Genomic DNA, 27,653 nt, shown 5'->3' on the forward strand with positions numbered 1-27,653 from the left:
AAATAATTTGTGGATGCATTTAAGTCCTTATATCGTTGATATTATTTAGTATTTTTAGATCAAAAAAGCAAAGTCAATTAAAAAAATGCGTTTTTTGTAATAATAATAATAATAATAATAATAATAAATAACACATTGTTGTTATTATTATTATTATCATTATCAGTAGTATTAGTATCATCATTAATAATAATACTACTGATTATATATAATATTATATTTTTTATTTATTATTTTAACAATAATACTCATAAATTAGACCATAGTTTTAAAAGCAAAATGATGACATTTGTAAACAATCTTCACAATCAACTCTGTGGACATCTTTACAAATATTTTCATCTTTCTAATTAAGCTCAGCAGATTGATTATAAATTAAATGTCAATAGCTAATTCTATAGTGATTTTTTTTTAATGTTTTATATATAAATAGGTCATTGTCAGTGTTTGAAAGATGTGCTTCCCCACTCTGTGGAAAGTATTGAGAGATAGGTGGTCTGACAAACAAAATCAGTAACAACAACAACAACAGCAGCAACTACTACTACTACTTATAATAATAATAATAATATTTTAGGTCAGACGACAGCAGTTTTATATAATTACACTCATATCTAGTTACTTTGTAATTATGTCAGATATAACAGAGTTTGTGTTTCTAACTTGAAGTTTTGTTATTCAATAATTAGTTGCCTGACAGAAAACTAATCACCATCAATAAATGTATGATAACAAATCATATAATTGGAGAAATAATCATATATTAATAAGATATAGAAACTCTAGTATTAACAGGTCTATTTTTAATAGTAGAAGCAGCTGCAGTATTATTACATGTAATTGAGGAGGTTATACTCTGTTTCCAGACCCTGATCCAGTTCCAGTGTTTCCAGCGAGCCCAGTAGAATCCAGTTCCACATTTTCCCTCCTCCTCCTCGCTGAGGTCACACAGTGGAGGACAGGAAGTAGTCAGCTCAGCTCAGCTGTTGTACAATGCTGTGATGTCCAGAGAGTCTCTGCTGTAACTCAGCTCATTGAGACCCTGAAGGCTCCACCATGAGCAGCGGAGTGTGTCGGAGAGTCCTGCAGACAGCCGGCTGGAGCCGGATCATGTCCCCCTGCTGCAGACTGGCGGCCCGGCCGAGGGCTGAGCCCCGCAGAGGGCTGTCTGTGCTGGGCAGAGGCACCATGAACGTGTTCAACAGGGAGATGAAGAGGAGGCAGAAGAACTGGGCTGCATCACTGCAGGACGGGCATCAGTTTGACTACCTGAGGGACGAGGTACAAACCTGTCATAGAGATAGAAAACTTGAGCTCAACTACTGAACAGAAGGTCAAATATGAGTCTTTACCATTAATACCACTCTGCCTCTGCCCCTCTGCATTTATCTGACAGCTCTAGGTGCTGAACAAATGTAGATTTTTAGACTCAAATCATATAAAGAGTTTTTAAAAAATATGATGTTTTGTTATGTTTGTTTTGTTATAAAGTCCAGCTGAAACCTAGTCTGTTCATCAAAACTAAGGGACTGTTCTTTACTTGTCAGCAGAGGGAGTGGCTGCGGTGTGACTGTGTTTTTCTGACTCTCCTCAAAGCTGCAAATATTCTTCCTTGACTGGCTGAAAAGCCACGACCCTCCCTATTAAAATTGAAAACTTACCTTTTGACGTTTGATAGTTAAATGTTGAAGACAAAATCCTGGAACTGAAAAAAGCCTTGGTTGTTCACTCTTGTCGTGCACGCTGGTCAGTCTGTGTAAACTGTTTATTTTTGGGCAAATTTTAAATAAGATGTAGAATAAAGTGATTTTGATGACATCAGAATTTTAAGCTCAAAATTGGTCGTGTATTTTATTTTTTATTTTTTTTTAAGGTAGAAAAAATGTCAGGACTGTTTTTATTTTTTATTTTATTTTTACAGTTTTTGGTGGTGACAAATAGTGTCATTTTGGTGAATTTTTTTAAATGCTTGTTTTCTTTAAAAATCTGTAGAAAAAAATACAACCATTTTTAAGCCCCTACCTAAAGCCAAAAACATTTGACATGCTTCCTTTTTGCACCGACCCCGCCCCCCTCATAACTAATGAACAGTCCCTAATATGAAACTATTGTGATGATTGAAGTCATTTTTTACTGTAAAACATGTCATGGTTCCAGTTCCACAAACTTTTCCTGTGAATAACATTAATAATTGTAATGTTTTAGTATATTATGTTGAGGTTAAACAAACAAACATTGGGAAGGTCAGCATGTCTAATTTAAGCAGAATGAGGTATAAAGTGCAGCAAACACAAAATGTAATGTCCTCATTTGAGGACGCAGGGTCGCAGGATGTTAACACAAGAGTCATTATCATCTAATTATAGTCACAGGAGACATTTTTTTAATTGTAATACTTTTACTACATTTTCTTATTATTATTGCAGGTCGGCAGTCGAGTGGCAGATCGGGTTTATGACATTGCGAGGTGAGTTTAGGACGACACAGCTGGTTTCTTACACAGGTTTTCTTTCTTGTTCTTCTTCTCAAGTGTTGTTTCCTCTTCCTGTCCTCCCAGGACGTTTCCTCTGGCTCTGGACATCGGTGGAGGAAAAAGTCACATTGCAGAGCATTTAAGCAAGGTACAGTCTGAACTGTGAAATCGTATTAAAACACACAGCTATCACAGTGTGTACATTTGCGTAACTACTAGGAGTGGGGGAAAAAAAATTGATACAGCATAGTATCGCCATATTTTTGTATGGCAATATCATATCATGACACAGTGCCAAGTATCGATTTTTTTCCTTTTGTTGTGGATGGTCCCAACAGAAGCGTTCCTTAGCGTCCCCATGTTTGGTCCCCCCTCTGTTGGGGTACCTAGCACACAGATCTGGTACTAAAAGGTGGAGCTAGAAACCCTGCAGTCTGATTGGTCAGTAGAGGACGGTCACTCTGGTTTTATGTAACCTCTGTTCATACATCAGTAAACTACAACTATAAAATGAAAGAGAAAAAAATAACTTCATTCACTGGGCCGACTGCCGGCAACTTTTAAGGTGGAACGTTAACTTGTAATGTTACTCAATGCATGAGTTGATGACGTGAATCCATCAGCACACCTTAAATTTCACTGTGACAACTTTGACCATCACTTTAGTTTTTATATGACACACACTTTTAGTAATGACTTTAAAAATATAGATTCATTTGGAGCGGATTATGTGAAGGTCATATATTCTAATCCTCACTTCCTGTGGGCTACAGCAACACTAAACCCCTGAGCTTGCCTGAGAAGGACTAAATGCACAAAGCTGCTATTTTGAAATATCCCATGGAGAGAGACTCTCACTGCAGCCTGTTCTATTTTGTTGTGAAAATGTGGGCGTGCAGCCTCGTTCTGTGGACGATAAACCAGGTGCAGACTTCCATCTGTGTCACCACTGATGAGGAAATACAGCGAGTGCTGGACGGAGCAGTGAGTGACAACAACCCCGCCCACATTTAAGAGGACTGTCTGAACACACCGAGGGTCTAGGTACCATGTCTGAAGGGTTACTGCTGGTTCCAGAGGTGCTGTACTGAAAGGGTTTGGTGGAAACAGGGCTTTAGCGTCCTCACACAGCTCTGTTCAAGAAGGTCACACACAAATTAGACAAACAATTACACAAACAGCACATGCCAATGAAAACACACCCAACAGTCATGACCATGGAACACGTAATATCCTCAGATTCAGATCTTAATTAGCAGCACACTAATATTGGTTAAGCACCAACCTGTTGTGTTTAAAGTGTTTGTTCAACCAAAAAGACCTGCTTTGATCTCAGTCCGTTAAAGCTCATTGTAACTGATGATAATAATCATGTAATATCATGATACCATGAAACCATGATATTTTCTAAAGGCAGTTATTGCACCAGGAAAATCTCTTCTCTGAGTGAAGAGACTATCTCTCCAGCTGGTACAAATGGAATATGTAATGGAGTGGGTCTCGATACGATAGAGAAACTTACTGTTCTCAGTGGCTCAAAAAACTCTCATTAGGGGCATCGGTGGCTTACTGGTAGAGCAGGCGCCCCATGTACAAGGCTGTTGCCGCAGCGGCCCGGATTCGAGTCCAGCCTGTGGCCCTTTGCTGCATGTCACTCCCTCTCTCTCTCTCTCTCTCTCTCTCTCTCCCCCTTTCACACTTAGCTGTCCTGTCCATTAAAGGCAAAAAATGCCCCAAAAAAATATCTTAAATAGTTAAATTATTCACATTTAGCCTCAACTGACTTTGTGTTTTTTGCCTGTGGGCGTTTCAGGATGTTGTGGAGCGTTTGTTCCTGACAGACATCTCAGAAGAAACTCTGGTGAGTGTTGAAACAAATCCTAAAAACTATCACTCATGTGTGGCACATCTGCAGGTTCTCCGTGGGCAACATGATGTTATCCAGAGATGGAAATGTCTAGAAGACTTTCCTCAAAGCCCCCATCTGCAGAGCAGTTATGCGATCATAGAAACGTCACTCACATGGCAGTGGTTTTTGTTAAAAGATGAATGAACCCTGGTGAAAACAATCACAGTAAATAGGAATGGATGCTGTACTTACTGATACATGGTGCTAATATGAATTTATTTTATGTCTCTGATCGTCAGAAACAGAGGAGACAGAGTGAGATCCCGACTCATCACGTTCTCGCTGACGAGGAGTTTCTGCCGTTTAAAGAAAACACCTTCGACCTGGTGATGAGCAGCTTGAGGTGACTACAGTGTTTGTGATTCTTCATTTATCAACTGGGCCAAAGCGAATGCACACTCTCTATTTTACGCTCAGTTTGTGATTTAATAACACACTTACAGCAAAACTGTAAACATTGCTACACTATTAATATTTGCTGCTATGTGCTGTCAAGCTCGAGACAGATGGACAATATGTGATGTGGATGAAGTCTGCTGGCCAGACCCGCAGAGAACCAAAGATTTAGATTCATTTCTTTCTGTTTTGTTTTTTATGCCTCCACACCAGCGACAGCCGTGGCTGTAGGCATTATGTTTTCAGGTTGTCCGTCCATCTGTTTCATTCTTGTAAACACGATATCTCACGAACACCTTGAAAGAATTTCTACTGATTTATTGTCTTGGTGTCTGTAACACAACAATCTTGTTTCATAAATGTTGTTCGCAGTTATCTGTACTTGTTTGCACCGTAGAAGTAGCCCCCGCAATTTCGTTGTATACGTAGCATCCCTTTGTTCCTGTGCAATGACAATAAAGGCTTTCTGTTCTATTCTATTCAAATTTGGCAAAAATATTTACTTTGACTTGAGGATGAAGTGATTAGATTTTGGTGGTCATAGGTTGAAGGCCAAGGTCACTGTGACCTTGCATCCATCTCATTCTCGAGAATGCAGTGTTCAAGAAGAGCTTGAGGGAAAAGTGGTTAGCACTGTCGCCTCACAGCAAGAGGGTTCCTGGTTTGAACCCAGGGTGGGGGAGCCCTTCTGTTTGGAGTTTGCATGTTCTCCCCGTGTCAGCGTGGGTTTCCTCCAGGTGCTCCAGCTTCCTCCCACAGTCCAAAGACATGCAGGTTAACTGGTGACTCTAAATTGTCCGTAGGTGTGAATGTGAGTGTGAATGGTTGTCTGTCTCTATGTGTCAGCCCTGTGATAGTCTGGTGACCTGTCCAGGGTGAACCCTGCCTCTCACCCAGTGTCTGCTGGGATAGGCTCCAGCCCCCCGTGACCCCTAACAGGATAAGTGGGTACAGGAAATGAATGAATGAAAGGTCAAGGTCGATGTGACCTCATCTGTGTCATTCTTGTGAGTGCTATATCTCAAGAATACCGTGAGGGAATTCCTTCAGATTTGGCACATGTGTTAATTTGGACTCAACGATGAACTGATTGGATTTTGGTGGTCAAAGGTCAAGGTCAATGTGACCTTGCATCTGTCTCATTTTGGTGACCGCGATACTTCAAGAACACTGTAAGGGAATGCCTTTAAATTTTACACAAACGTCTGCTTTAACTGAAGAGATTAGAATTTTGTGGTTGAAGGTCGACGGTCAAGATCACTGTGACTGAATATGTTTTTGGCCATAACTCAGCAATTCATATCCTAATTATGACAAAACGTAACACAAATGTCTAACAGCATAAAATAATGAAGTGATGGCATTTTATATCCAAAAGGTCAAAGGTCAGCTTCACTGTGACATCATAATGTTCTGCATGAACTGTGCTGACTGTATAGATCTTATATGTTGATGGGGGGGGAAAATGTGTGTAAAGCATCCATGTTTTCACAGGCACGGATGTTAACTGTCAGATTTGAATGTGTATTCAATCTCACTTTTTGTTCTCTGGTCTGTCAGCCTGCACTGGATAAACGACCTGCCTGGAGCTCTAAAACAGGTGAGAATAAAAAGAGAATATAAATGATTTTATATCTGTGAGTCTCTGCCTTCTGATGATCTCCCACAAGAGGTCGTAGTTTCCTCAGTCGTGAAATTAATAATTTTTGAATCAACTGTGATGAGCCTTCAGAGGATGTTTGTGACAGCGACAACTCACCTGTGAAGTGTTTTGGAGGAAATGTGCAGTGTACTTACAGTAACTGTTTCCTCCTCCTCCTCCTCTGCTCAGATCCACCAGGTGCTGAAGCCTGACGGGGTGTTCATCGGGGCGATGGTGGGCGGGGACACTCTTTACGAGCTGCGGTGCTCCCTGCAGCTCGCCGAGACCGAGAGAGAAGGAGGATTCTCCCCCCACGTCTCCCCCTACACCGCCGTCACCGACCTGGGCAACCTGCTGGGCCAGGCCGGCTTCAACATGCTCACTGTGGTAAGAAACAAACACTGTCAGACGACATGACCGGTCACAGTCCTGTCTCACCTCACTGGAAGTTTCTTCTGGTTGATTTTGTCTTACATGTTCAAAAACTAAACTTCTCACACTGACACATGGATGACATCATACAATGCAGACAAGTGCCTAATAAAACAAATAATTAGTTTCAGTTACATATCTGTATAAAGTAATACTTACACATCACTCTGTTCAGTTACTGTAGAAGTAAATGTTTAAGCTATATTACTGTTGATGCTGCAGAGATTAAAACAAAATAAACAGCAATATACAATATAATGAGTAATTAAAAATCTGTGCATTAAATACATTTTTAAGAATCAAAAATAGAAATATAAAGAGGCTAAAATTTTAAAACATTAATCTTTATGATTTTTACATGTTAAAACTCGTCTTTTGACTGTCTGTCTCTGTTTCAGGACATTGATGATGTTCAGGTTCACTATCCAGGAATCATTGAAGTCATGACCGACCTTCAAGGTATAAGCTGCTCTTCTTTAATACATGACTCAGTTTAATTTCTCTGCACATAAAACCAGTTTAAAAGTGTGTGAAGTTAAGATGTGAAATGTCTGCAGAGTCTCCATCCTGCTGGATATCACAAGCTAGAAATGTGTGCCGAATATTTTTAGTGTAAAAAAAAAAAAAAAAAGGAGCTTATGATGTTTGATTTTTGTTGTTTTTGTCACATTGCTTCATCTCTCTGGTCATGTCTTACATCATAGTGTTCACGGCTTTAAACTAACCATGACAGCTTTTTTTCTACATGACTTGCAAACTTTTATTCATTTCCGTATTGTGTAGGTATGGGTGAGAGTAACTGTGCGTGGAACAGGAGGTCGCTGCTGCACAGAGACACCATATTAGCAGCAGCAGCTATTTATAAAGGTGAGTTTAAAGAAGAAAGTGATCAGCTGCCACACTTTCCTGTTGAATGATGGAAACACAGAAACCAAAATAGATCTCAGGCTCCAGCCGCCACCATAGAAATATTTATAGAAATACATGAGAGTTTCTAAGATGAGATAACCAAAATTGTCACTCATACGTTTATGCATTTATTCACAGCTGAAAGAAAATGCCACTTCTCCACTTCTAACTAAGCCAGAAAATTAGGTCATTAACTTCTTTTGCAGCAAATCTCATGGATATCTGGTCAGTTTGTTTTCAAATACCTTGATATGAGCTGAAAGGGTAACTGGTGTTTTTCAACCTGGACCCTATTTTCCCATGTTTCTGTGTCTAAGTGACTAATAAAACAACTGCTTTTTAAATTGGTCCAGTATGGAGAGAGAGCCCTGCAGACGGCAGTGGTAAAACAGGCTGCAGTGTAACCACTCAGGGCATTTGTGCACTGTCAGTTTCAGATTGTACCACGAACAATAATGCAAGTGCTGACGTTAGCATTCGCTGGCTAGCTAACTTGCGGCACATTTTAATCAGCACCGACACTGTGGCCTAAGTTTGGTTTATGTGTGGGCAGAGATAGCGGTCAAATGTTGGTGATAATCCTTCACCTCCTGTTTGCAACTCGCTGTTTAAAAATAGGATGAAGAAAAAGAAGAGGCGGTAAAAAAAAAAAAAAGCCATCGTCACTTTGAGACAACACTACCCTGTTGAAATTAGTGCACTATGCAAAAGTACGTACTGTACATACATAGTGTACTACACTGAGGTGTAATAACGGAAGCATGTGATTTGAGACACTCTCTGTGTCACTGGGTGACAAGTTCAACACACATGCTGTAGTCTATTTTGCCTCCATCCCATATACGCCGTCCTGCTGGCACAAATACTAACTAGAGCACCAAATGTGGATTAATCTGCCGCTAAAAGTAGCCCCCAACAAATGCACCATTTCCTCTTGTTTGTTTGATAAAAGCTACAGTGAGCAGCTGTTTGAGGAAATTACTAATGCAACTATTTGTGTTTTTAAAGATCAGTGTCTTCAGTAGGAACCAGTGAGCTCTGAGCTGAGAGCGACTGACATGTTGTAGGTGTTGGTCTTTTTTTAGGATTGTTTTGGCAATAAGAAAAATATAGACTAAAGCCTGACTTGTTCCACATATGTGCTCATATAAACTTAGTTTATTACTTAATTTGGTGGAACAGCTGATACTTCAGGCTGTATTTCTGATACTTCTGTTTTCTTGGTTCTCACTTCGTTCCACTGTTTCCTTTATTAAACCTGATCTGGTGTATTTTGTTCATCGGTATCCACACTGACACATCAGCCTGAAATAGACACATTTCTGTTGGTGTTTGGACTCTGCTGGTTTAACTTCCTCTTTCTTAGACACAAGCTGCTTTTCTTAAAACGCAGAGTCCAGAACAGTGGAAGCTGTACTCTGTTTCTTAGATAGCTGAGGATGTCTTTACTGTGTTGTTACCACATTATCGTTTTCAGTGGTGAAGGAAGTACTCAGATCTTTTACTTAAGTAAAGTTAGCATCATCACAGTGTAAAAATACTCTGGACTCTTTTTAAATCCTCCGTAGCTCATGGTGGGAAGTGCATTTAAGAAGTGTCCAACTCCACTGTTGCAAGTTAGACAGCGCATAATGTGGTTGCAAAGAAAGGCGCAAGGGGCAAAGGGGTTGCTGCACAGTTTGCTACGATTTTTATGTCAGAACATCAACGAACACCACTGACCACTCGGTGAGTTTCATGGCTTTGAAAACGAATGTTTAGGGTGGTTTTAGGACAGGTTCGCACATGACCATAGGCAGCAGTGTTAAGCCAGGCAGGGGAAAGACAAATCCTCCGAAAATGAGCAATCATCACTATTTTGGTCTTAGCCACTCTGTGTCATCGTAAATAACCCAGAAATGGGGCTCAAAGTGCAAAATACCAGACTTCTCCTTTAATTAATCGTAGGTGTGCTATGGGCAGGATATGAATTCAACCAATCAGAATGTCCTCTCCCATTCCCTTTAAAGCCAGGTGCAAATGGTACACTGCTGTTTACATGGCATATTTGGCAATTTGGAATGAGTGTAATGCAGTCAGAACAGTAATGTCACTGCAGCAAATATCGTGGAACATATAAGCAGCAAAACTAAAAACTGTAGTTATTAACTTGACAGATGACACAGAACTTATTTTTTAACCTCTCTAAATCATCAGTGAAGTTACGCTGCTCCTCCTGTGTAAATGTGCAGTGTATTTCTAAATGTGGAGTCTGACAGCAGCTCTGCCCTGATCTCTGCTACGTTCACATTTTACACACTATCACTACAGCAAATATTGAAACTAAAACTGTAGTTATACACTTGACAGAGGAAACAGAACTAATCTTTTAACTTCCGAAATGATCAATGAAGTTATGCTGCTCCTTGTGTGTAAATGCGCAGAGTCTCTCTAAATGTGGAGTCTGACAGCAGCTCTGCTCCGATCTCTGCTACGTTCACATTTTACAGAATATCATTAATATTGTCATCAGTAATTATGTATTATTTCACCCACCTGCAACCCATACACACATCCATGTGTGTAACAAGCAGAATGAACGCACGTTGTGAACCCACTTATGGAAGCACCTCTTAGTATGTGAATAATGACACCTTTAAGACTTAACACCAGATTTTCAGTTGGACAATGGCGCAAACGCTTTCTGCTGCCTCAAAATATGTCAATATGTCAACAATGCGCCTGACCACACCTTATTTTAACATTTGAAGACCTACACGTCCATGGTAGCACAGATGGGCGCAAGAACATTTGCAACATTTGCAACGTGCTGGACGGGAAAACGCCAGCAACGTTGGGCTGAAACTAACAATGACAGTTGAGCTGCACTGTGTGCCACTTTGCACCGACTGTGGGATAGGGCCCACTGTTACAAGTCAACATGTCCTCATACAACAGTTTGTATGATATCTCATGAAATAGTGCCCCATGAATGATATTACGTACTAAAGTTACATAATTAACAACAAGTTATGGAGGTTAAGTTTAGGAAAAGAAACATGGTGACAACAAACCTTAAAATGACTTTGGTTCCAAACACCATTCTCCTGGGGCAAAGTCCTGTGTTTTGTGACCCATCCACCAACCTGCCTCCTTAATCCATAAAAGTACATCATTATTTATTAGCTGATTATATTTTCTATTTCATTTGCCTCTGAGATGTAGTAGACTAGAAGTATGACTCAGTACCTGAGTAAATGTACTTGTTAGTTTGAACCCACTGTCAGTTTTAATGATCAGGTTCATCTTTGTTGTGGTTAGCCTTCTGTAGCTTAGCACAAAGACTGGAAGCAGAGGGAAACTACTGGCCTAACTTTATCAAAAGCTAAAAAGCAAAGTGATGTTTTGCTTCATTATTTCCTGTTTGTCTGAAAATGTTTCAGAGATGTACGGTAACCAGGACGGGTCCATCCCTGCCACCTTTGAGATCCTCTACATGATTGGCTGGAAGCCTCATGAGTCTCAGGTAAGACAGGTGCTCTGCAGAAACATCAACCTGGAACTCTTCTCATTTCTCTGTTTTATCCCTCCTCCTCTCCGCTCCTCTCCTCTCCTCTCCTCTCCTCTCCTCTCTGGAATCGAGGATGTTCAAACTGAGAAATGAGAAGATGGGCAGGTGTCCAGATACTGCAGATAGGCAGCACAGTGCACCTCACGGTTCATTGTATATCTGGGTCAGTTTTTGGTAGGATGCAGTAACTGCTATGTACTGAGTGTTGTGGTGTTTCTGCACTACATCTCCCAGAGTTCAACTGTGCATCAAACAGACCGGACAGATTATTATGTTCATTTAATTTCCTATTGACAGTTTGAGTTTTTCTGTCTGTTTCTTCTCTTTCTGTATATTCTAAATAACAAGAAACCTTGAAGCCACACTCCAATCACAACACTCTAATCATTTTATTGTTTTTTTTTGTCTCTGCCAGGCCAAACCAGCGAAGCGAGGCTCAGCCACCGTGTCTTTTGGGGATTTGTCAAAGATCAGCCAGCCGACCAACACAAACAAGCCATAGGAACATCAGCTGACCTTCTGCAGATTGTAAATAATATATTTTATTTAACAGCTTCGTTAAAAGTAAGAAATGTTGTAATATTGTTGTCGGAAATAAAGTTGAGCAATGAAAACAGCACTGTAATCATTTCTCAGGAAAGTCATTTTCAGGAACTTAAAACCACTGACATAACGACTTATAAGTAAAATTAAGTTGACTCACACACACACATGGCAGATGAAACTCACGTTGGATGGATGGTAGTGGACTCAAAAACGAACATGGCAATGCAGACAGTGATTTTTATTGGATAAATCTATCTTAATATACAGTACAGGCCAAAAGTTTGGACACACCTTCTCATTCAATGCGTTTTCTTTATTTTCATGACTATTTACATTGTAGATTCTCACTGAAGGCATCAAAACTATGAATGAACACATGTGGAGTTATGTACTTAACAAAAAAGGTGAAATAACTGAAAACATGTTTTATATTCTAGTTTCTTCAAAATAGCCACCCTTTGCTCTGATTACTGCTTTGCACACTCTTGGCATTCTCTCCATGAGCTTCAAGAGGTAGTCACCTGAAATGGTTTCCAACAGTCTTGAAGGAGTTCCCAGAGGTGTTTAGCACTTGTTGGCCCCTTTGCCTTCACTCTGCGGTCCAGCTCACCCCAAACCATCTCAACTGGGTTCAGGTCCGGTGACTGTGGAGGCCAGGTCATCTGCCGCAGCACTCCATCACTCTCCTTCTTGGTCAAATAGCCCTTACACAGCCTGGAGGTGTGTTTGGGGTCATTGTCCTGTTGAAAAATAAATGATCGTCCAACTAAACGCAAACCGGATGGGATGGCATGTCGCTGCAGGATGCTGTGGTAGCCATACTGGTTCAGTGTGCCTTCAATTTTGAATAAATCCCCAACAGTGTCACCAGCAAAACACCCCCACACCATCACACCTCCTCCTCCATGCTTCACAGTGGGAACCAGGCATGTGGAATCCATCCGTTCACCTTTTCTGCGTCTCACAAAGACACAGCGGTTGGAACCAAAGATCTCAAATTTGGACTCATCAGACCAAAGCACAGATTTCCACTGGTCTAATGTCCATTCCTTGTGTTTCTTGGCCCAAACAAATCTCTTCTGCTTGTTGCCTCTCCTTAGCAGTGGTTTCCTAGCAGCTATTTGACCATGAAGGCCTGATTCGCGCAGTCTCCTCTTAACAGTTGTTCTAGAGATGGGTCTGCTGCTAGAACTCTGTGTGGCATTCATCTGGTCTCTGATCTGAGCTGCTGTTAACTTGCGATTTCTGAGGCTGGTGACTCGGATGAACTTATCCTCAGAAGCAGAGGTGACTCTTGGTCTTCCTTTCCTGGGTCGGTCCTCATGTGTGCCAGTTTCGTTGTAGCGCTTGATGGTTTTGCGACTCCACTTGGGGACACATTTAAAGTTTTTGCAATTTTCCGGACTGACTGACCTTCATTTCTTAAAGTAATGATGGCCACTCGTTTTTCTTTAGTTAGCTGATTGGTTCTTGCCATAATATGAATTTTAACAGTTGTCCAATAGGGCTGTCGGCTGTGTATTAACCTGACTTCTGCACAACACAACTGATGGTCCCAACCCCATTGATAAAGCAAGAAATTCCACTAATTAACCCTGATAAGGCACACCTGTGAAGTGGAAACCATTTCAGGTGACTACCTCTTGAAGCTCATGGAGAGAATGCCAAGAGTGTGCAAAGCAGTAATCAGAGCAAAGGGTGGCTATTTTGAAGAAACTAGAATATAAAACATGTTTTCAGTTATTTCACCTTTTTTTGTTAAGTACATAACTCCACATGTGTTCATTCATAGTTTTGATGCCTTCAGTGAGAATCTACAATGTAAATAGTCATGAAAATAAAGAAAACGCATTGAATGAGAAGGTGTGTCCAAACTTTTGGCCTGTACTGTATATATTATATTAACACATATTTCAGCAGCAGGTTTCTCTTCAGTGTGGGTTGCAGAGAAGAACCTGCAGGAAGGATGTGTTACCTATTTTTACATGCAGGTGACAAAAAGGCTCACTGAGTGCAGCTGAATGTTTATTTGATAAATAAGGTCTTAATATATTCTAATAACATAATATTTGACTGTGTTTAAGGGATGATTATCCTCTTCAAGATCTTAATCAGTTAAATTTTCCCAAACTTTTCCTCACATGTACTGATCTCCTGGCCACAGTATGGAAAACAGCCAGTAACACGAGTTTCATTAACATCCCTGTTAGTCATAACTTCCTCTTCAATAAAAACAAGACTGTATTTCAGTCATATGTCACTTAACAAGGTCCACAGGCTGCAGAGATGTTGCTTTATCTCTACTTCCTCCTCGCTGGATGCCTCTGTCACAGCTCTGCTGGTAAGTAAATCTATTATGTCATCTTTTTAATAAACATCATGTTTATAAACCTCAGGTTTTGGCTTTGGTCTAAATTAATTTTGCTGTCAACACTGGAACAATAATTCACTTACATGATATTTATCAGGTGAAGGGCCACAAATCTTTTGTTTTTGATTTTTTCAATCAGTGATCACAAAACAATAATAAAAGTAAACATAAAAGGAAAAAGGTAAAGGCATCGTAACAAGCAGAGTCTATGGAGGACAAATGGGATTTTGTTCTACGACCACAGCCAGCTCTGTACAGTCTTATGTGAGCTGAAAAAACAATGAAACGAAACACTCATTTTGAGGTGCACCATAGTGTGAGAAGTATAGGATTCTGAATTTAAAGAGGACATTAGATAAATGGTTCTCACAGTATAATCATGCATTGGATAAAACAAAGTTTGGAATAAGCTGTTGCGTTCATGTTTTTCTCCTTCAAATCTCCTTCAAATGTCTATTTTAACAGAGATTTTTAATTTAATTGTGTTATTTACATTTTAAATAGTTTTGGCCCCAAAAGAAAGAAATTCAATGATTTAAACTTCCACGTGCAGTGTTTCATGACAGTGGAGAATACTTTGTACATCTGGATTTGAATTTGTTTTTTAGTCCAGTCCATTATTGACCCACAACGGTGCAGCTGGGCTCTAATATTTATTTATTTAATTAATTTATCCACTTCCTCTTTAGACTCTCTCTGACATCGCAGAATGCTGTGACTATCTTACAATATCAGAAGTTCATTCAAATGTGCTTTTCTCATGACTATACAATATTGAGAGCAATATACTGCTGCACTGAGTAGTGAAAAAAACAGAAATAAGTAAATGATTAAGTAAATAAATGAATGCATAAATACATACAGGAATAATTAATACAGAAATATACAACTGTAGTTATATAACAATGTAGAAATAAATTTCAGATATTTATTTCTGTCCTTTTTTACTATATAATAAGGTTTGTGCATTTATATATTTATTTTCATATTAATTAATATGTATTTATTGATGCATTTATTTATATCTATTTTTTCCTTTATGTATTAATACATTTATTAATTTCCACATTTATTTATCTATTTATTTTTTTATTTATGTTTTCTTTATTAATGCATTTATTGATGCATTTATTTATTTTTTACACATCTGTATTTATTCATTTGTACCTGTATTTGTTTATTTTTATTGCTTTACTTATTTATTTATTTATTTATTTATTTATTTATTCCTGAATGTGTTTATAGATTTATTGATCTATTTATTGATACTTAGGCTGTCTTGTCCTCCATATAAAACCACTATGAGAAAATAAATGACTGAGCTGTGCTGGCTGTTTGGGTCCTGCTGAAAGAACTATGAGGGACATGAAGACGATTAACAGAAAAGTCGACCAAAAAACTGTTTCACTCATTGCTGCCTCTTTACTTTACAGACATTCCCAAAATTACTGTGCTGCAGCATAAGGTGGCTACGCTGCCCTGTCCTCATGTGAAGGGACGTGTGACATGGAGCCGCTACATCAGCGGCGAAAAGGTGAATCTCGTCACTGTTGAAAATGGCATCAGGAAAGTAACTGACCAACGCTACAGTTCCCTGGACAATAACTCCCTGGTAATAAGAGACGTCACCTTCTCTGATACTACAACATACTTGTGTAATGGAATACAAGTATATCTGGAAGTGACAACAGATCCCAACATGGTCGTCCCCAGTGCTGGAGAGGCTCCAGTCACACAGAGAAACGATGGACTGGGTTTCGGCCTTGGACCAGACCAGAAGATACTCACTGCAGACACAGAGAACCAACAACCCTCAGACTTTTGGAAAGTCTCTGTTGGTGTCGTCCTGGGTGCTGTGTTGGTGCTTTTGGTCATCTTTACCCTAAAACTCTGCTCCAAAAAGAGAACAGAGAGAAACGCCGACGTGGACAAAACTGTAACTGACGTGATTTACGAGGAGATTGAAGCTGGACCCGAGCACCCAGGGAGGGAGTCTTATTTTGAAAGTCCATACTACTGGACAAGTGTCAGTGAAACGCCAAGCACCTCCACGCCATCCAGTAATCATCTGTACAGCACCGTCAACAAGCTAACAGCTAAAGGACGCATCAGTGAGGAGTGTGTGTATTCCCTCGCCCAACATCCAGCACAGGCAGGAAATGTTGGTGAGCTGTCAGCATCAAGCTGCAACCTGCGGGGCTGAAAAATAAAGCCGATGTGCCAAGTGCCAAAAACTGCAGTTCCTCTAATGGCCACATGAGGCTGGCGTCAAGAGCGAGTCAATTCTCATAGGCACCCACGTTAAAATGTCAAACTTTACATGTAAAAAATAATGATGCACCATGCTAACCAAGCTAGCAACTAGCATTACGGTTACCTATACCCTCTCGTCCAAATATGGTCACTTCCTGCTCAAAAAATCCAAGATGGAGATGGCCAACATGTCAGAGACCTCAAAGCGAGAGTCCACAAACCAATTAGTGATGTCACAGTCACAGTGGCTACGCCCATTAGCTCACTGTGGTCAGTGTCAGTGCTGACCAGAGGTGGGACCGGGTCATTGTTTTGCAAGTCACAAATATATCAACTCCCAAGTCAAGACTGACACGTCCCAATTCCTGAACTTTGAGTTTCGAGTCCCAGACAAGTTAAAATGTGCTCTACACCAAATTTAATGCCAATATTATTAAATTTACAAAAATCATTGATGCTTTTTTAAAGTTTGCATTTAGCTGTTAAGCTAACGTTAGCTAAGCATTAGCTCCCTATGGTAATATTAGCTTCAACTCACTGTTCTCTGTGCAACTTTAAAATGTCAAACAAAGTTGGAAGTTGATGCATCTTTGCCTGTAATTGTTTTTTGTGGATCGCCCTGTTGTTTTAATACGTGAATAAAATTATCTTTGGTATAATTTTTTCCAACCAGTGCTCAATAATTAACGTTAGATCTTCACGGTTCTATTCTGCAACTTGATTGGATGCTGTCACCAGGCACGGCGCCAGGATTTGTTTTCTCCCGGGGCTAAGGGGGAGCTTGACCGATACGTGGGGGTGCTAAGAAAATAATTGATTTTCATGACTTCATTTACTTTATAAGGAGGTTCTTGCTTTTTCAGTAAAAGCAGCTGTGATACACAGCACAAGCATGTTCGATATAAAAGTGGTTTTAACTGAATTTGGCCAAAGAATATTCAACAAAATAGTTAAGCCTAATACAAGTGACCACAAGGCAATGGCAAAAATGTTTCACGTAGCAGCGATGGATTGCTCTTGAGCTCCTTCAGGTTCTGGCTCACGAGTTCCCCTCTCAGATTCATTTTTCAAAACTCCCTCTTCTTCTTTGTCCCACTGGGAGACTGGGTCTTGGTCTTCATTTTCTGCCTGCACTCTTTTTTTCTTGATCACAAAACGATCCATTGCAATGGACTGTAGGCTAGCTAGCCTTAGCCTAATGCGCGAGTATAAACAAAAGACTCGCGCATTAGGCTGACATTTTGGGTCAGAGATACAGTACAATTTTTGAAGCTAGAGAAGATAAGGTCAGGAGAGTTTTAATAGTGTATGGCAACCTTTTATTACATATCTGCTTGATCAGCTGGAAGGTTGAAGTTGGTTCTCAACATCTGCTGCAGAACCTTAAATCGCAGGCACACACTTTGTCTATTACTGTTGTTCCTTTTGTTTTTTAAATGGGGGCACATTATTATTTCACACTGGATTTTATGCCCTCTTGGCCAGGTCACTCTCAAAAAAAAAGAGATTTTTAATCTCAATGAGGCTTTTACCTGGTTAAATAAAGGATATATTTTATGTGACTGTTTGCTCCCAGGGGGTGAAAAAACTGTTTTTCACCCTGTATTTTTGTATACATGTTTTCTTCAATGTGGAAACTAATTAATAAAGTGGAAAAAAAGTCACAGGTCATTGGTATTTAAGTCCAAGTCACGTCTAAAGTTATCAAATTTGTGACTCGAAGCTGACTCGAGTCATGTGCCGTGGTGTAGCCATTCCTTCAGAAGTGAGGGGTACACATTGTTCAGGAGTAAGATATTTTTTGGAAAGATATAGTGAAATATTCTCTCTCACTCAGCTGAGTTATCAGATAAATGTGGTGAAGTTAAGGTACAGTATTGCTGTCTAAGGTGTATTATTAGAGAGCAGATATAAAGCAGCAGAAAACTGAAATACTCCAGTAAAGTACAAGTACCTTAAACCTGTACTCATGTGCAATACCTGAGCAAATGTACTTAGTTACTTTCCACCACTGCATTTCGTTGTTCAACCCTGTGTTGTACAGTGACAGTAACTGAACATTGTAACTTTGTAATGTTCCTTTTGTTAAATACAAAAACAGCTACTAAACTGTAATGCACATTATGTCTGCCTGATCAATGAACAGAATGTTTGGAGTCATATTGATCAGAGTTCACAGCAGTTTGTGTCTCACTTCAAATGTTAACTTGTCAAAATCTGAGATGTAATTATTGCAAAACATATAAACATACTGCAGAAGTTCCTGTGACATATTTTCCTGTCTCCGAGATTGCGTATGATAATAGGTTCCTGTGCCGGGTGCAGATTACCTTGTTGATGTAAAGAGAGCTTGCCCTCACCTCCATGTTCTCCTGCAGCTCCAGCTGACAGTGCAGCAGAGGCCTCTGCTCCTCCTCTGACTGGGAGAACAGAGATGAAGAGGCTCGTCTTAAATGGTTTAAATCTCTGAACAATACATCAGGCAATATATGGTAGCAAACAGGAACACAATTGTTTCTTTAAACCAACCACGACATCTAAACAGTCCACCCAAACCAGACTTTACCTACATGATAATTAATCCGCTGATTTAAAAACCTCAATTTTGCTGTTACACAAACTGTCTTAAACTAATTACATATTAAAATTTCAGTTTGTATGATCATAATGTTTGAATTCCTCCAATTTAGTACTATTCTATTCTATTCTGGTATGTCATGTTTTATCATATTATAACGTTCATTTCTTTTATTTGTACATGCATCTACTCATTTCCATAATTATTAATTTTGTGTTATACATTTATTCATATATTTGTTCTTCAATGCTCTGCAATACCACATTTTAAAAAAAAATTTTTATCTTTACATTTTGATAAATAAATAAATAAATAAATAAATAAATAAATAAATATATATATATATATATATATATATATATATATATATATATATATATATATATATATATATATATATGGAAATGAATGAATGAATGAATGCAAAAATAAATACAGTAAGGAATAATTACTCTAAAAATGAACAACTCAAGTTGTATAACAATGTAGAATAACTTTAAGATAGGCTATTTATTTCTGTCCTGTTTTATTATATTGTAAGTTTAATTTGTTTTATTTGTGCATTTATCTAATTATTTCCATACTTTTCTATTTATTTTATGCATTTATTCATGCATTTATTTCTATACATATGTTCTCAAATTCTCTGTAATTCTACATTTTTTCAACATTATTTTATCTTTGTATATTAATAAATACAGAAACAAATTAATAAATACAAAAATACAGAATAAATAAATACAGGAATAAATGAATAACACAGAAATAGATAACTGTAGCTATATAACAATGTAGAATAAATTTAAGCTGTTTATGTCTGTACTGTTTTATTATAAAATTACATTCATCTATTTATTTCTATACTTATTTATTTTTTATTATGCATTTTATATATATATATAATATATATGTTCTCCAATTCTCTGCAACACCACAGGTCGCGGGGTTGTAAATTATTCAGAACTTCTTTCAATAAAGATTTATTTGAAGAAAAAAAAAAACATCGCCACACTCCGTTGCCATGACAGCGTCTCTTGTGTACATGCAGCCGAGGACCGACCCTGCGGCTAAGCTAGCCAACAGCTTTAACTTGTGTTTATTGTCACTATCGTCACCTGTGAGCCTGCACGATAATATTTCACGATGGTGAGTGAACTCTTGTTATATCGCAGTGATGCTGTTAGCATGTGGTAGCTTAGCTTCAGCCCAATACCTGCTTCGTATGGAGGCTGTTAGCAAAGCTAGCTAGCTAACTCGCTAGCTAACTGAGAGCGGTGTTTTGCTCGTGAGGCTAAATGTCGCTGTGTTTTCTCTCCAGCCTCCCAAGACTAAAAGCAAAAAGGCTGCGAAGGGGAAGACGCCTGCCGTGGTGGACGGTCTGTCAACGGATGAGATGTCCAAGGATCAGGTCAGAGCTGCCGAGCGATGCTAACACAGCTAACTAGCTTTAGCATCCTAACTTTCAAACTGTGTTCAGGCAGTTGGAGGGTTAAATATCTTCACACACACAGAGCACTCCGGACTGAGACACATTTCGTTGTTACTGTTCTGTACTCGACTACACTGTGTTTTAAATGACGGCTGACTGTGTGATTAAAGAACAGAGAATTTCATTTAATTCAATACGTGAAGAAAATATAGTTTTTGACCCATTAGTCCCAGACGAGTTATCCAGTACAAGTACATTTACTCAATTACTCTGCTCAGCTTTGAGGTACTTAAACTTTGTACTTCAATATTTCTTTTCTCAGCTGATTGAATATAGATTATAGATCATTTATTAAGTTACTTGCTTACAAAATAAGGCATCAGAAAACACAATATAATGTTTTATAGTAATATATCAGCATACTAAGTACTTTAAATCTGATATTCAAGAATATTTAGCTGATATATTTTTACTTTAGTGATGTTTTAAATGCAGGACTTTTACTTGGAATGGAATATTGATATTAAAGGTGGGCTCATTATCAGGCTCATGCTTCATGATTACATGCTTTAATGTTAAAAGGGAACATTATTTTTCTTACATTCTCTGTCTGAAACATTCAGTTTTAAGTCCAGTTCAGATCGAAGATTTGCAATGAGACAGTGTATCATCTCTAGTCAACAACCATCAGCTGGTTTGAGTCGAGCTCAGACCGGCCAGTTCACACCGCTGACACTTTTCTCTGCAGCGTTCTAAAACGGTTTCGTCTCATCACCAGTCTTTGGTCTGAGCTGGGCTTTACAGCCTCCTGAATTGCAATCACATCGCTAGGCAACAGCTTGGGTCTGCGTTTACTTCCTGACAGCTGCTGTAATTCAAATATACAGCAATACAGTCAAACGACTTATATAGTTGCCTGTAGTTGTGACATCACAACTTCGCAGAAATCCTGACGGCTTGTTTAAAGGCAGTTTCTGAATAGGGACTGTGTGCTATCTGTGTGGATAGAATCTGACTTTTTACAATATGGGATGTAGGGGTGTGCCATATCATCACGTTCACGATAATATCACCGACTCTGCAGTGGTTCCAGTAAAAAGAGGAGCAGCTTCAGTAGTGTGGAATAAAGTGTGGCGTCCTGAATGTTTTCCTTCTCTTAGCGCTCAGAGGGAACTCATTCAGCGGCTCCTCTGGCAGCAGCACAGCGTCTCTCCCTCTCCTCTCTCACACACACAGGAGTCTGTGTGTCTCGATAACAAACTCCTTATATGTGACTGTGTGACAGCTGTGGTATCATAACAGCCTGTCACAGGTTACAGCCTGATGATCAGAGGAGAAATGGCAGAGCATAAAGGTCCAGGTGGAAAAAAAACAATCATTTAGGATTTTACTAAAAGAGGGAAATCAGCTGTTGATTTATATATATAGATCCCAGGGGACATTTGTTTAAATGTGTAATTAGTAGTAGACTTTATTTAGTTGAACTATTAATATTGGAACAGAATCTGAATCTGACTCTGAGTTACTGTTGTTGTTCACAAACTGAAGACATGAAACATCATTTTAGTTTCTACTGAATATTTGAAGCAGACTGTGAAACTACATCACTGATTCTGTTGCAGTTCTATGTTCTTAAATTAATAATAAAATATTTTTTTACTAACTTGTCATATCGTCAAGAATATTGTTATCGCAAAAATACCCTGAAATATCCTGATATTATTTTAGGGCCATATCCCCCGCCTCTAATGGGATCTTTAAAGCCTGAACAATACTGATTATTGACCTTTGAGACATCTTGTGATCCGACTCTGTGACTTTACCTCTAAATGAAAAAAAAAACAAAAACCGAATGAATACTGACAGGTAGTTCAGGAGTACTGATTAGCGAGCTCTTACTATGGCTGCACAAAATATTTTTTAATCCTCATGATGTCAGCTGTCACAATAAACACATCATATTGATATTGAACCCAAAGATTTTTTGAGTTAGTTGAAGGAGGGTATCAGTAGAAAACTGCTCTGATCATTATCGGTGAACTTTGTGTTCATTTAAAATTGTTTAATAAAACAATGGTGGAAATAATTTCCCTAATTTTTTAAATTCAACAAGGAATTTGTTGTATTTTAGAAGTATAGTGAGAGCAGCTGAAAACTGAGTGCACTCTCTGTTTATTAATCGGAAGAAATATCGTTATGGTGGTATTAAACAACGTTATCGCATATTCACCACACAACCTGCAGCCCTGGCTCTACTGTATGTGCTGCACGGTGCTGCCGTCGCCTGCTGTGTGCAGGTAAACTCACCACCTGTGTTTGAGCTCACACAAAACTGACACAAACGTGTGCGACCTTGCAGCTGGAGGAGCACATCGTCCGCCTCCGAGAGGAGCTGGACAGAGAGCGGGAGGAGAGGAGCTACTTCCAGCTGGAGAGGGACAAGATCCAGGCCTTCTGGGAAATCTCCAAGAGGAGCCTGGAAGAGACGAAGGCCAAGATCAGGAACAGACACAGGGAGAGGGAGGAGGCAGAGGAGCGCCACCGAGTGGAGATCACTGTGAGCTGCACGCGCACACGTACAGACACTTACTTTGTATTTTACTGGAATATTTCATACATTCTCAGTTTTTACACTGTATTTTTGACTATATGCTGACAAGTTATAGAGGATAAGAGAAAAAAAAGTAACCAGAAGAAAATTTAAAAGCTGTTAAATTTTTTTAAAAAAGTAAACATACAAATTAATAATATTTATTAATAATAATAAATTAATAATAATTAATAACAGACATATTCTTTAAATTATTCTTCACATATCTGAGACTTTGTGCACTGTTGGATTCTGATGATAAATCAAAGGCAGTGTGGGTTTAAAAATATATCTGCGATGTTGCAAAGGAAGAAACCATATTTGCTTTTCTAGTAGTCTTGTGTGTAAAACATAACAGGACATGATCACATTATCATGACATGATTTCACTGATCAAACTGAGTAGACTGAACGTCAGAGTCATTTTCACAGTAAAAACACATTTGATCATTGAATGAATTTCACATCGTAACACCTTGTTCGATGGTTTGGTGTCCAGGAGTACAAGCAGAAGCTGAAGCACGTCCTCTTCGAACACCAAAACACCATCTCCGAGCTGAAGACGGGCCGCGTCATCTCAACCTCGCTGATCCAGAACCAGCACACACAGTCAGAGCTCAAGCTCCGGAGGGAGGTGCACGGCCTGCAGGCGGACTTAAGAGAGAAGAAGCTCCACAACGAAAACCTCATCACGGAGCTCGACCTGGTGAGTCTGGCTCCACTGTTACACTTTGTTTTTCTTGTCATTCATTTGTCTCTTATTTTTATCAGGTGTATCACAAACCTGTGGCCTTTTACTTCTCAACAGAAACACCAGGTGGAGTTAATAGAGCTGAGGAATGACTACGCAAGAAGAGTCATGGGTGAATTAATAAACCCACTTTCCATTTCTGAGTTGAATTAACACACATACAGTCATAAACTGTAATAAACATTTCCCCTTCTGTTGCTATTAAAATAGAAATTGAGGCGAAATACGACAAGACAATGCAGTCAATGAAGTCAACGGAGAAAAACAGGCTGGAGGCTGAGGCTGATAACCTCAGGGAAAGACTGCAACGTCAGGCTGAGACTCTGAAAGAGGACCAAACCAACGCTTTCAAAAAGGCTGAGGAGTACTTCTCCTTCCATGAAAACAAACTAGTGGAGGATCAGAAGTCTCTGAAGGTACGAAACTCCCCACGGAGAGAAAGAAGACACAAACTGAACAGATGAGCAAAACCAGAGAGGATAAATAGTTTAGTACAACAAATCATATCTCATTTTGATTAATGATTTGCTTCTGAGGAATAGCTGATTTATGCATGAATACATTTTCTTACCACTGCGTCTCTTCAGCCAATCAGAGTTTTAAACACATTTTTCTCCACCTTCAAATAATCACTTTTGCTCAAGCAGAAAAAGTCTCTGGAGCTACGATAAAAAAAGTCACAAATATTTTGTATTTTGTTCAGAAAGATGTTTCTGAATTTTGCGTCACTCATAAAAAACACCTGTATTATTCCATCACATTTATTTCTGGGTTGTCCTGACCACAGCTCGTAAACTAAGCTCTTACGTGTCTCTCCTTTTCTGTGCCACGTGGTCGTTTTGTTCTTTGGTAGATGGAACTTGCAAAGTTGACGAAGGTGCACGCAAAAGTCCAGAAAGAGCTTTCAGCAGCCGAGCAGAAGAACAAACATCTGCGAGAGTCGCTGCAGGAAGCCGAAGAGAAGCTGCCCGAGCTCCATCAGCAGCTGGAAGAATACAACCAGGCCAAGGACAAGGAGACGGTGCGTTCACTGCACAGAGCTCAGAGAGCATCAGGACACACTAAACATCATTATCACTGTGCCAACAGATGGCTATTTTAATCTAAATTTGCAGCATTAATACCAGTGTGTACTTTTACCTGCCACACTGCTGTAGTTGTCTCAGTGTTGCACTTCATTGGATGATTTATTCAACAACTTTAAAATGAAGCAGATAAAATGTTGTAACTGACTGAAACTATGAACGCCATAAAAAAAAAACATACTAATTTTCCTCCAAACTGCTGATAATGTGTCTGACAGAGGAGTAGAGCTCGACTGAAGGTCATCGATAAGGAGCTGAGAGACCTGTCGATGGAGCACGAGATGCTGCTGCAGGCGTTTGAGAAGGTAAACGATCACATCCCCACAACCTTTACCTTCATTCAGCCCGGCAGGTCTTCATATGCATGCCTTCTTCAGGTTCAGCAGGAGCGTGATGACCTGCTGAAGAAGCAGAGGGAGGCCATCCTGGACACGCAGCAGAAGAGCAGCCTGAAGGAGATGTTGCTAGAGAAGAAGTTGGCAGCGCTGACGGGAACAGTCGAGAAAACGGAGGCTCAGCTCTGCACCGCGCTCGCGTCCTCTAACGTCGACCAAACTGCAGGCAGCAGCGCCGCAAACAAACTCGAGGTACACTTTTATATCCACGTTTCATTTCAAGTTTATTTTTGCACAAGTTAAAATGTGCATTCAGAAATTACTGCAGCTCATTTGTCTGACAGAACAGAGAGCAGGTGCGGGTTGAAAATTACAGACGGAGATGCAACAACTTCCAAAAAACTACAAATTTTAAATTCAATATTTTTGTAAATTTACTGTCTTATTAAAGGGACAGTACAGACTTTCTGAAGAGAGGTTGTGTGAGGTACTTATCCATAGACAGTGTATTACACACAGCAGATGTCAGTCAACATGCCCCCAGTTTGGAGCAGGCTGGAGTCTGTGGGAGCTGAGCAATGTACTGCTGTAGAGGGGGCAGCAACAAAACAAGATTTTAGCCAGCTACAAAAAGACTCACCTAATAAAATCAATGTCAGTTTATGTGTATGCTACGTTTACAATATTTCCACAGCTTTACATTAATGTCAGACAGTGATTTCCAACTGGAAAATGAAGCCTTTACATCGCTCTCTTCAAAGCCAGGCTCCACTGAGAAAAACAGTGATTTAACATCACTGAACACAGGAGCTGCTGGTCTGCTGCTGCCTCGACCTGTCGGTTGGTTCGTGTCATTGTGTGACTTTAATGTTTAAAAGATTTAGTTCAGATTCAAAGTCGCACAGTAACACTAACTAACTAACTGATTGAAGCAGCAGCAGACCAGCAGCTCCTGTGATCAGTGAGCTAAAATTAACTGTTTTTGTCAGTGGAGTCTGGTGGCTTTGACGAAAGCAAAGAGGCAAAACTGAAGCCATTCCCTGTTGGAGAGCGCTGTCTGACGGAAAGGTAAAGCAGTGAATGTCTGACTCCAGCCTGCTTCTCCAAACTGGGGGTGTGCCGACTGACATCTACTGTAGGTGATACTGGCTAAGGCTTAGTACCCCATACAACCCCACTTCATAAAGTCTGAACTATCCCTTTAAAACTCAGAGACAGTAATGTCGGCTGAAGATGCCAGCATTCCCGCACAGCGGAAGAGTTTGAATAAAGGTTATAGAGCCAATCATTTTGTGGTCACATCCTCACACACACACATATCTCTCCATTGCCCTTTTTATGTCATAGAATCATAGTATGTGTTTTTCTTGCTTGTAGGAAGTATTGGAGTCTAAACAGGTCGCCATCAGCGCCTTGCAGAGCGACTTGGCTGGAGACTGTAAGGTCAGTAACTTAAAATGGTTGACCGAGAATGATCACTGCTGCAGAGTTTAATGTCACCCTCTGCTAATGATGATGTAAACATGTGACCTGCAGGAGTACGACCACCTGCTGCAGACCTGTAAGGAGAAGCTGAAGGCGTTCAGTGTCCCTCAGTACGACCTCCCCTTCAGGCCCTCACAGCAGATCCTGCGGGGCACAGGACCCCCCTCCAACACTGAACCCCTCCAGGTGTTAGGTGTTCACTCACCTGCTCCACCTGGATACCTCCACACCCAGAGTACTTGACCTCTCTGCCTTTCTCTCATTGGATCATTCCCTAAAGACACGTTACATAGCAAAATTATTATGCAGTTCACTGCTGCAGATTTTCTATTTAAACAAATATAATATTTACTTTAACTTTGTCTTTGTTATTAAACCATCCTGCTGCTGATAATTCATGTTTTCCTGTTGGTGCTGACGGTGTGTTTACCAGGTAAACACTGAATCACAAATGTCATGTTGTGAAACAACAATAAATATATTTTGGTCAGATCAGTTTTGACTCACGACATTTGTAACTTCCTAAAGGTCCAGTGTGTAGGACCAGGCGGATGTGTTGGCAGAAACTGAACTTAATAAATAAAGTGTTTTCCACTGGAACTAAGAATGAAAAAAAAAATTTGTTACCTTAGAATGAGATGTTTATATCTACACAGGTCCTCGTCTACAGTGATCCATGTTGCACCGCCATGTTTCTACAGTAGCCCAGAATGGACAAACCAAGACAAGGTCGTTCACATTTTAGTTCTTTAATTTTTAGTTCAAAGTCCATCTGCAACGAGCAGCATCAGAGAAACACTGATTTGTAACGTGAAAGTGCTTTATTCAGTGTTCAAACCATTTTAAGGGTGTTTTCACATTAAGTCCCTTTCAGCCCTCTAAGCGGACTCAGAGCGGTGACTCAGCATTTTTGCACGTA

General features: G+C 39.6%; 3 protein-coding genes across 4 annotated transcripts; all 3 read left to right on the forward strand.

Moving 5' to 3' along the window:
• The first annotated feature begins 945 nt into the window (after positions 1 to 945).
• ndufaf5 (NADH:ubiquinone oxidoreductase complex assembly factor 5) lies at positions 946 to 11,925 on the forward strand. 2 transcript variants are annotated; one of them, XM_049572561.1, is made up of 11 exons: positions 946 to 1,281; positions 2,427 to 2,467; positions 2,558 to 2,621; positions 4,287 to 4,334; positions 4,622 to 4,725; positions 6,339 to 6,378; positions 6,610 to 6,807; positions 7,251 to 7,311; positions 7,636 to 7,719; positions 11,184 to 11,266; positions 11,727 to 11,925. In XM_049572561.1, exons 1-11 carry the CDS (start codon positions 1,057 to 1,059, stop codon positions 11,811 to 11,813), a joined length of 1,035 nt encoding a protein of 344 aa, XP_049428518.1. In that variant the 5' UTR covers positions 946 to 1,056; the 3' UTR covers positions 11,814 to 11,925. The 2 variants fall into 2 exon arrangements, with proteins under 2 accessions (XP_049428518.1, XP_049428519.1); XM_049572562.1 differs by having other exon boundaries at positions 4,628 to 4,725.
• Positions 11,926 to 14,134: 2,209 nt separating this feature from the next.
• LOC125886381 (uncharacterized) lies at positions 14,135 to 18,164 on the forward strand. Its single transcript, XM_049572565.1, has 2 exons — positions 14,135 to 14,198; positions 15,662 to 18,164. The coding sequence occupies exons 1-2, from the start codon at positions 14,144 to 14,146 to the stop codon at positions 16,429 to 16,431; spliced, it is 825 nt and encodes a 274-aa protein (XP_049428522.1). The 5' UTR covers positions 14,135 to 14,143; the 3' UTR covers positions 16,432 to 18,164.
• A 1,916-nt stretch (positions 18,165 to 20,080) lies between these two features.
• On the forward strand, positions 20,081 to 27,285 carry LOC125886367 (dynein regulatory complex subunit 4-like). Its single transcript, XM_049572544.1, has 11 exons — positions 20,081 to 20,205; positions 20,378 to 20,467; positions 22,848 to 23,045; positions 23,578 to 23,784; positions 23,887 to 23,941; positions 24,040 to 24,245; positions 24,683 to 24,850; positions 25,133 to 25,219; positions 25,292 to 25,501; positions 26,627 to 26,692; positions 26,786 to 27,285. The coding sequence occupies exons 1-11, from the start codon at positions 20,203 to 20,205 to the stop codon at positions 26,975 to 26,977; spliced, it is 1,482 nt and encodes a 493-aa protein (XP_049428501.1). The 5' UTR covers positions 20,081 to 20,202; the 3' UTR covers positions 26,978 to 27,285.
• The last annotated feature ends 368 nt before the right edge of the window (positions 27,286 to 27,653 follow it).

Source organism: Epinephelus fuscoguttatus, linkage group LG3 (assembly GCF_011397635.1).
Source record: "Epinephelus fuscoguttatus linkage group LG3, E.fuscoguttatus.final_Chr_v1".
In the NCBI taxonomy this organism is placed as follows: domain Eukaryota; kingdom Metazoa; phylum Chordata; class Actinopteri; order Perciformes; family Serranidae; genus Epinephelus; species Epinephelus fuscoguttatus.

Bases quoted from the DNA above. Each gene is read 5' to 3' on its own strand.
- LOC125886381 (XM_049572565.1), top strand. From the start codon at position 14,144: ATGTTGCTTTATCTCTACTTCCTCCTCGCTGGATGCCTCTGTCACAGC. The intron at 14,199-15,661 runs GTAAGTAAATCT...TTTACTTTACAG, and splicing joins CCTCTGTCACAGCTCTGCTG to ACATTCCCAAAATTACTGTG.
- LOC125886367 (XM_049572544.1), top strand. The intron at 23,785-23,886 runs GTGAGTCTGGCT...ACTTCTCAACAG, and splicing joins TCATCACGGAGCTCGACCTG to AAACACCAGGTGGAGTTAAT. The intron at 26,693-26,785 runs GTCAGTAACTTA...TGTGACCTGCAG, and splicing joins ACTTGGCTGGAGACTGTAAG to GAGTACGACCACCTGCTGCA.
- ndufaf5 (XM_049572561.1), top strand. From the start codon at position 1,057: ATGAGCAGCGGAGTGTGTCGGAGAGTCCTGCAGACAGCCGGCTGGAGC. The intron at 6,808-7,250 runs GTAAGAAACAAA...TCTCTGTTTCAG, and splicing joins GCTTCAACATGCTCACTGTG to GACATTGATGATGTTCAGGT. The intron at 7,312-7,635 runs GTATAAGCTGCT...CGTATTGTGTAG, and splicing joins AGTCATGACCGACCTTCAAG to GTATGGGTGAGAGTAACTGT.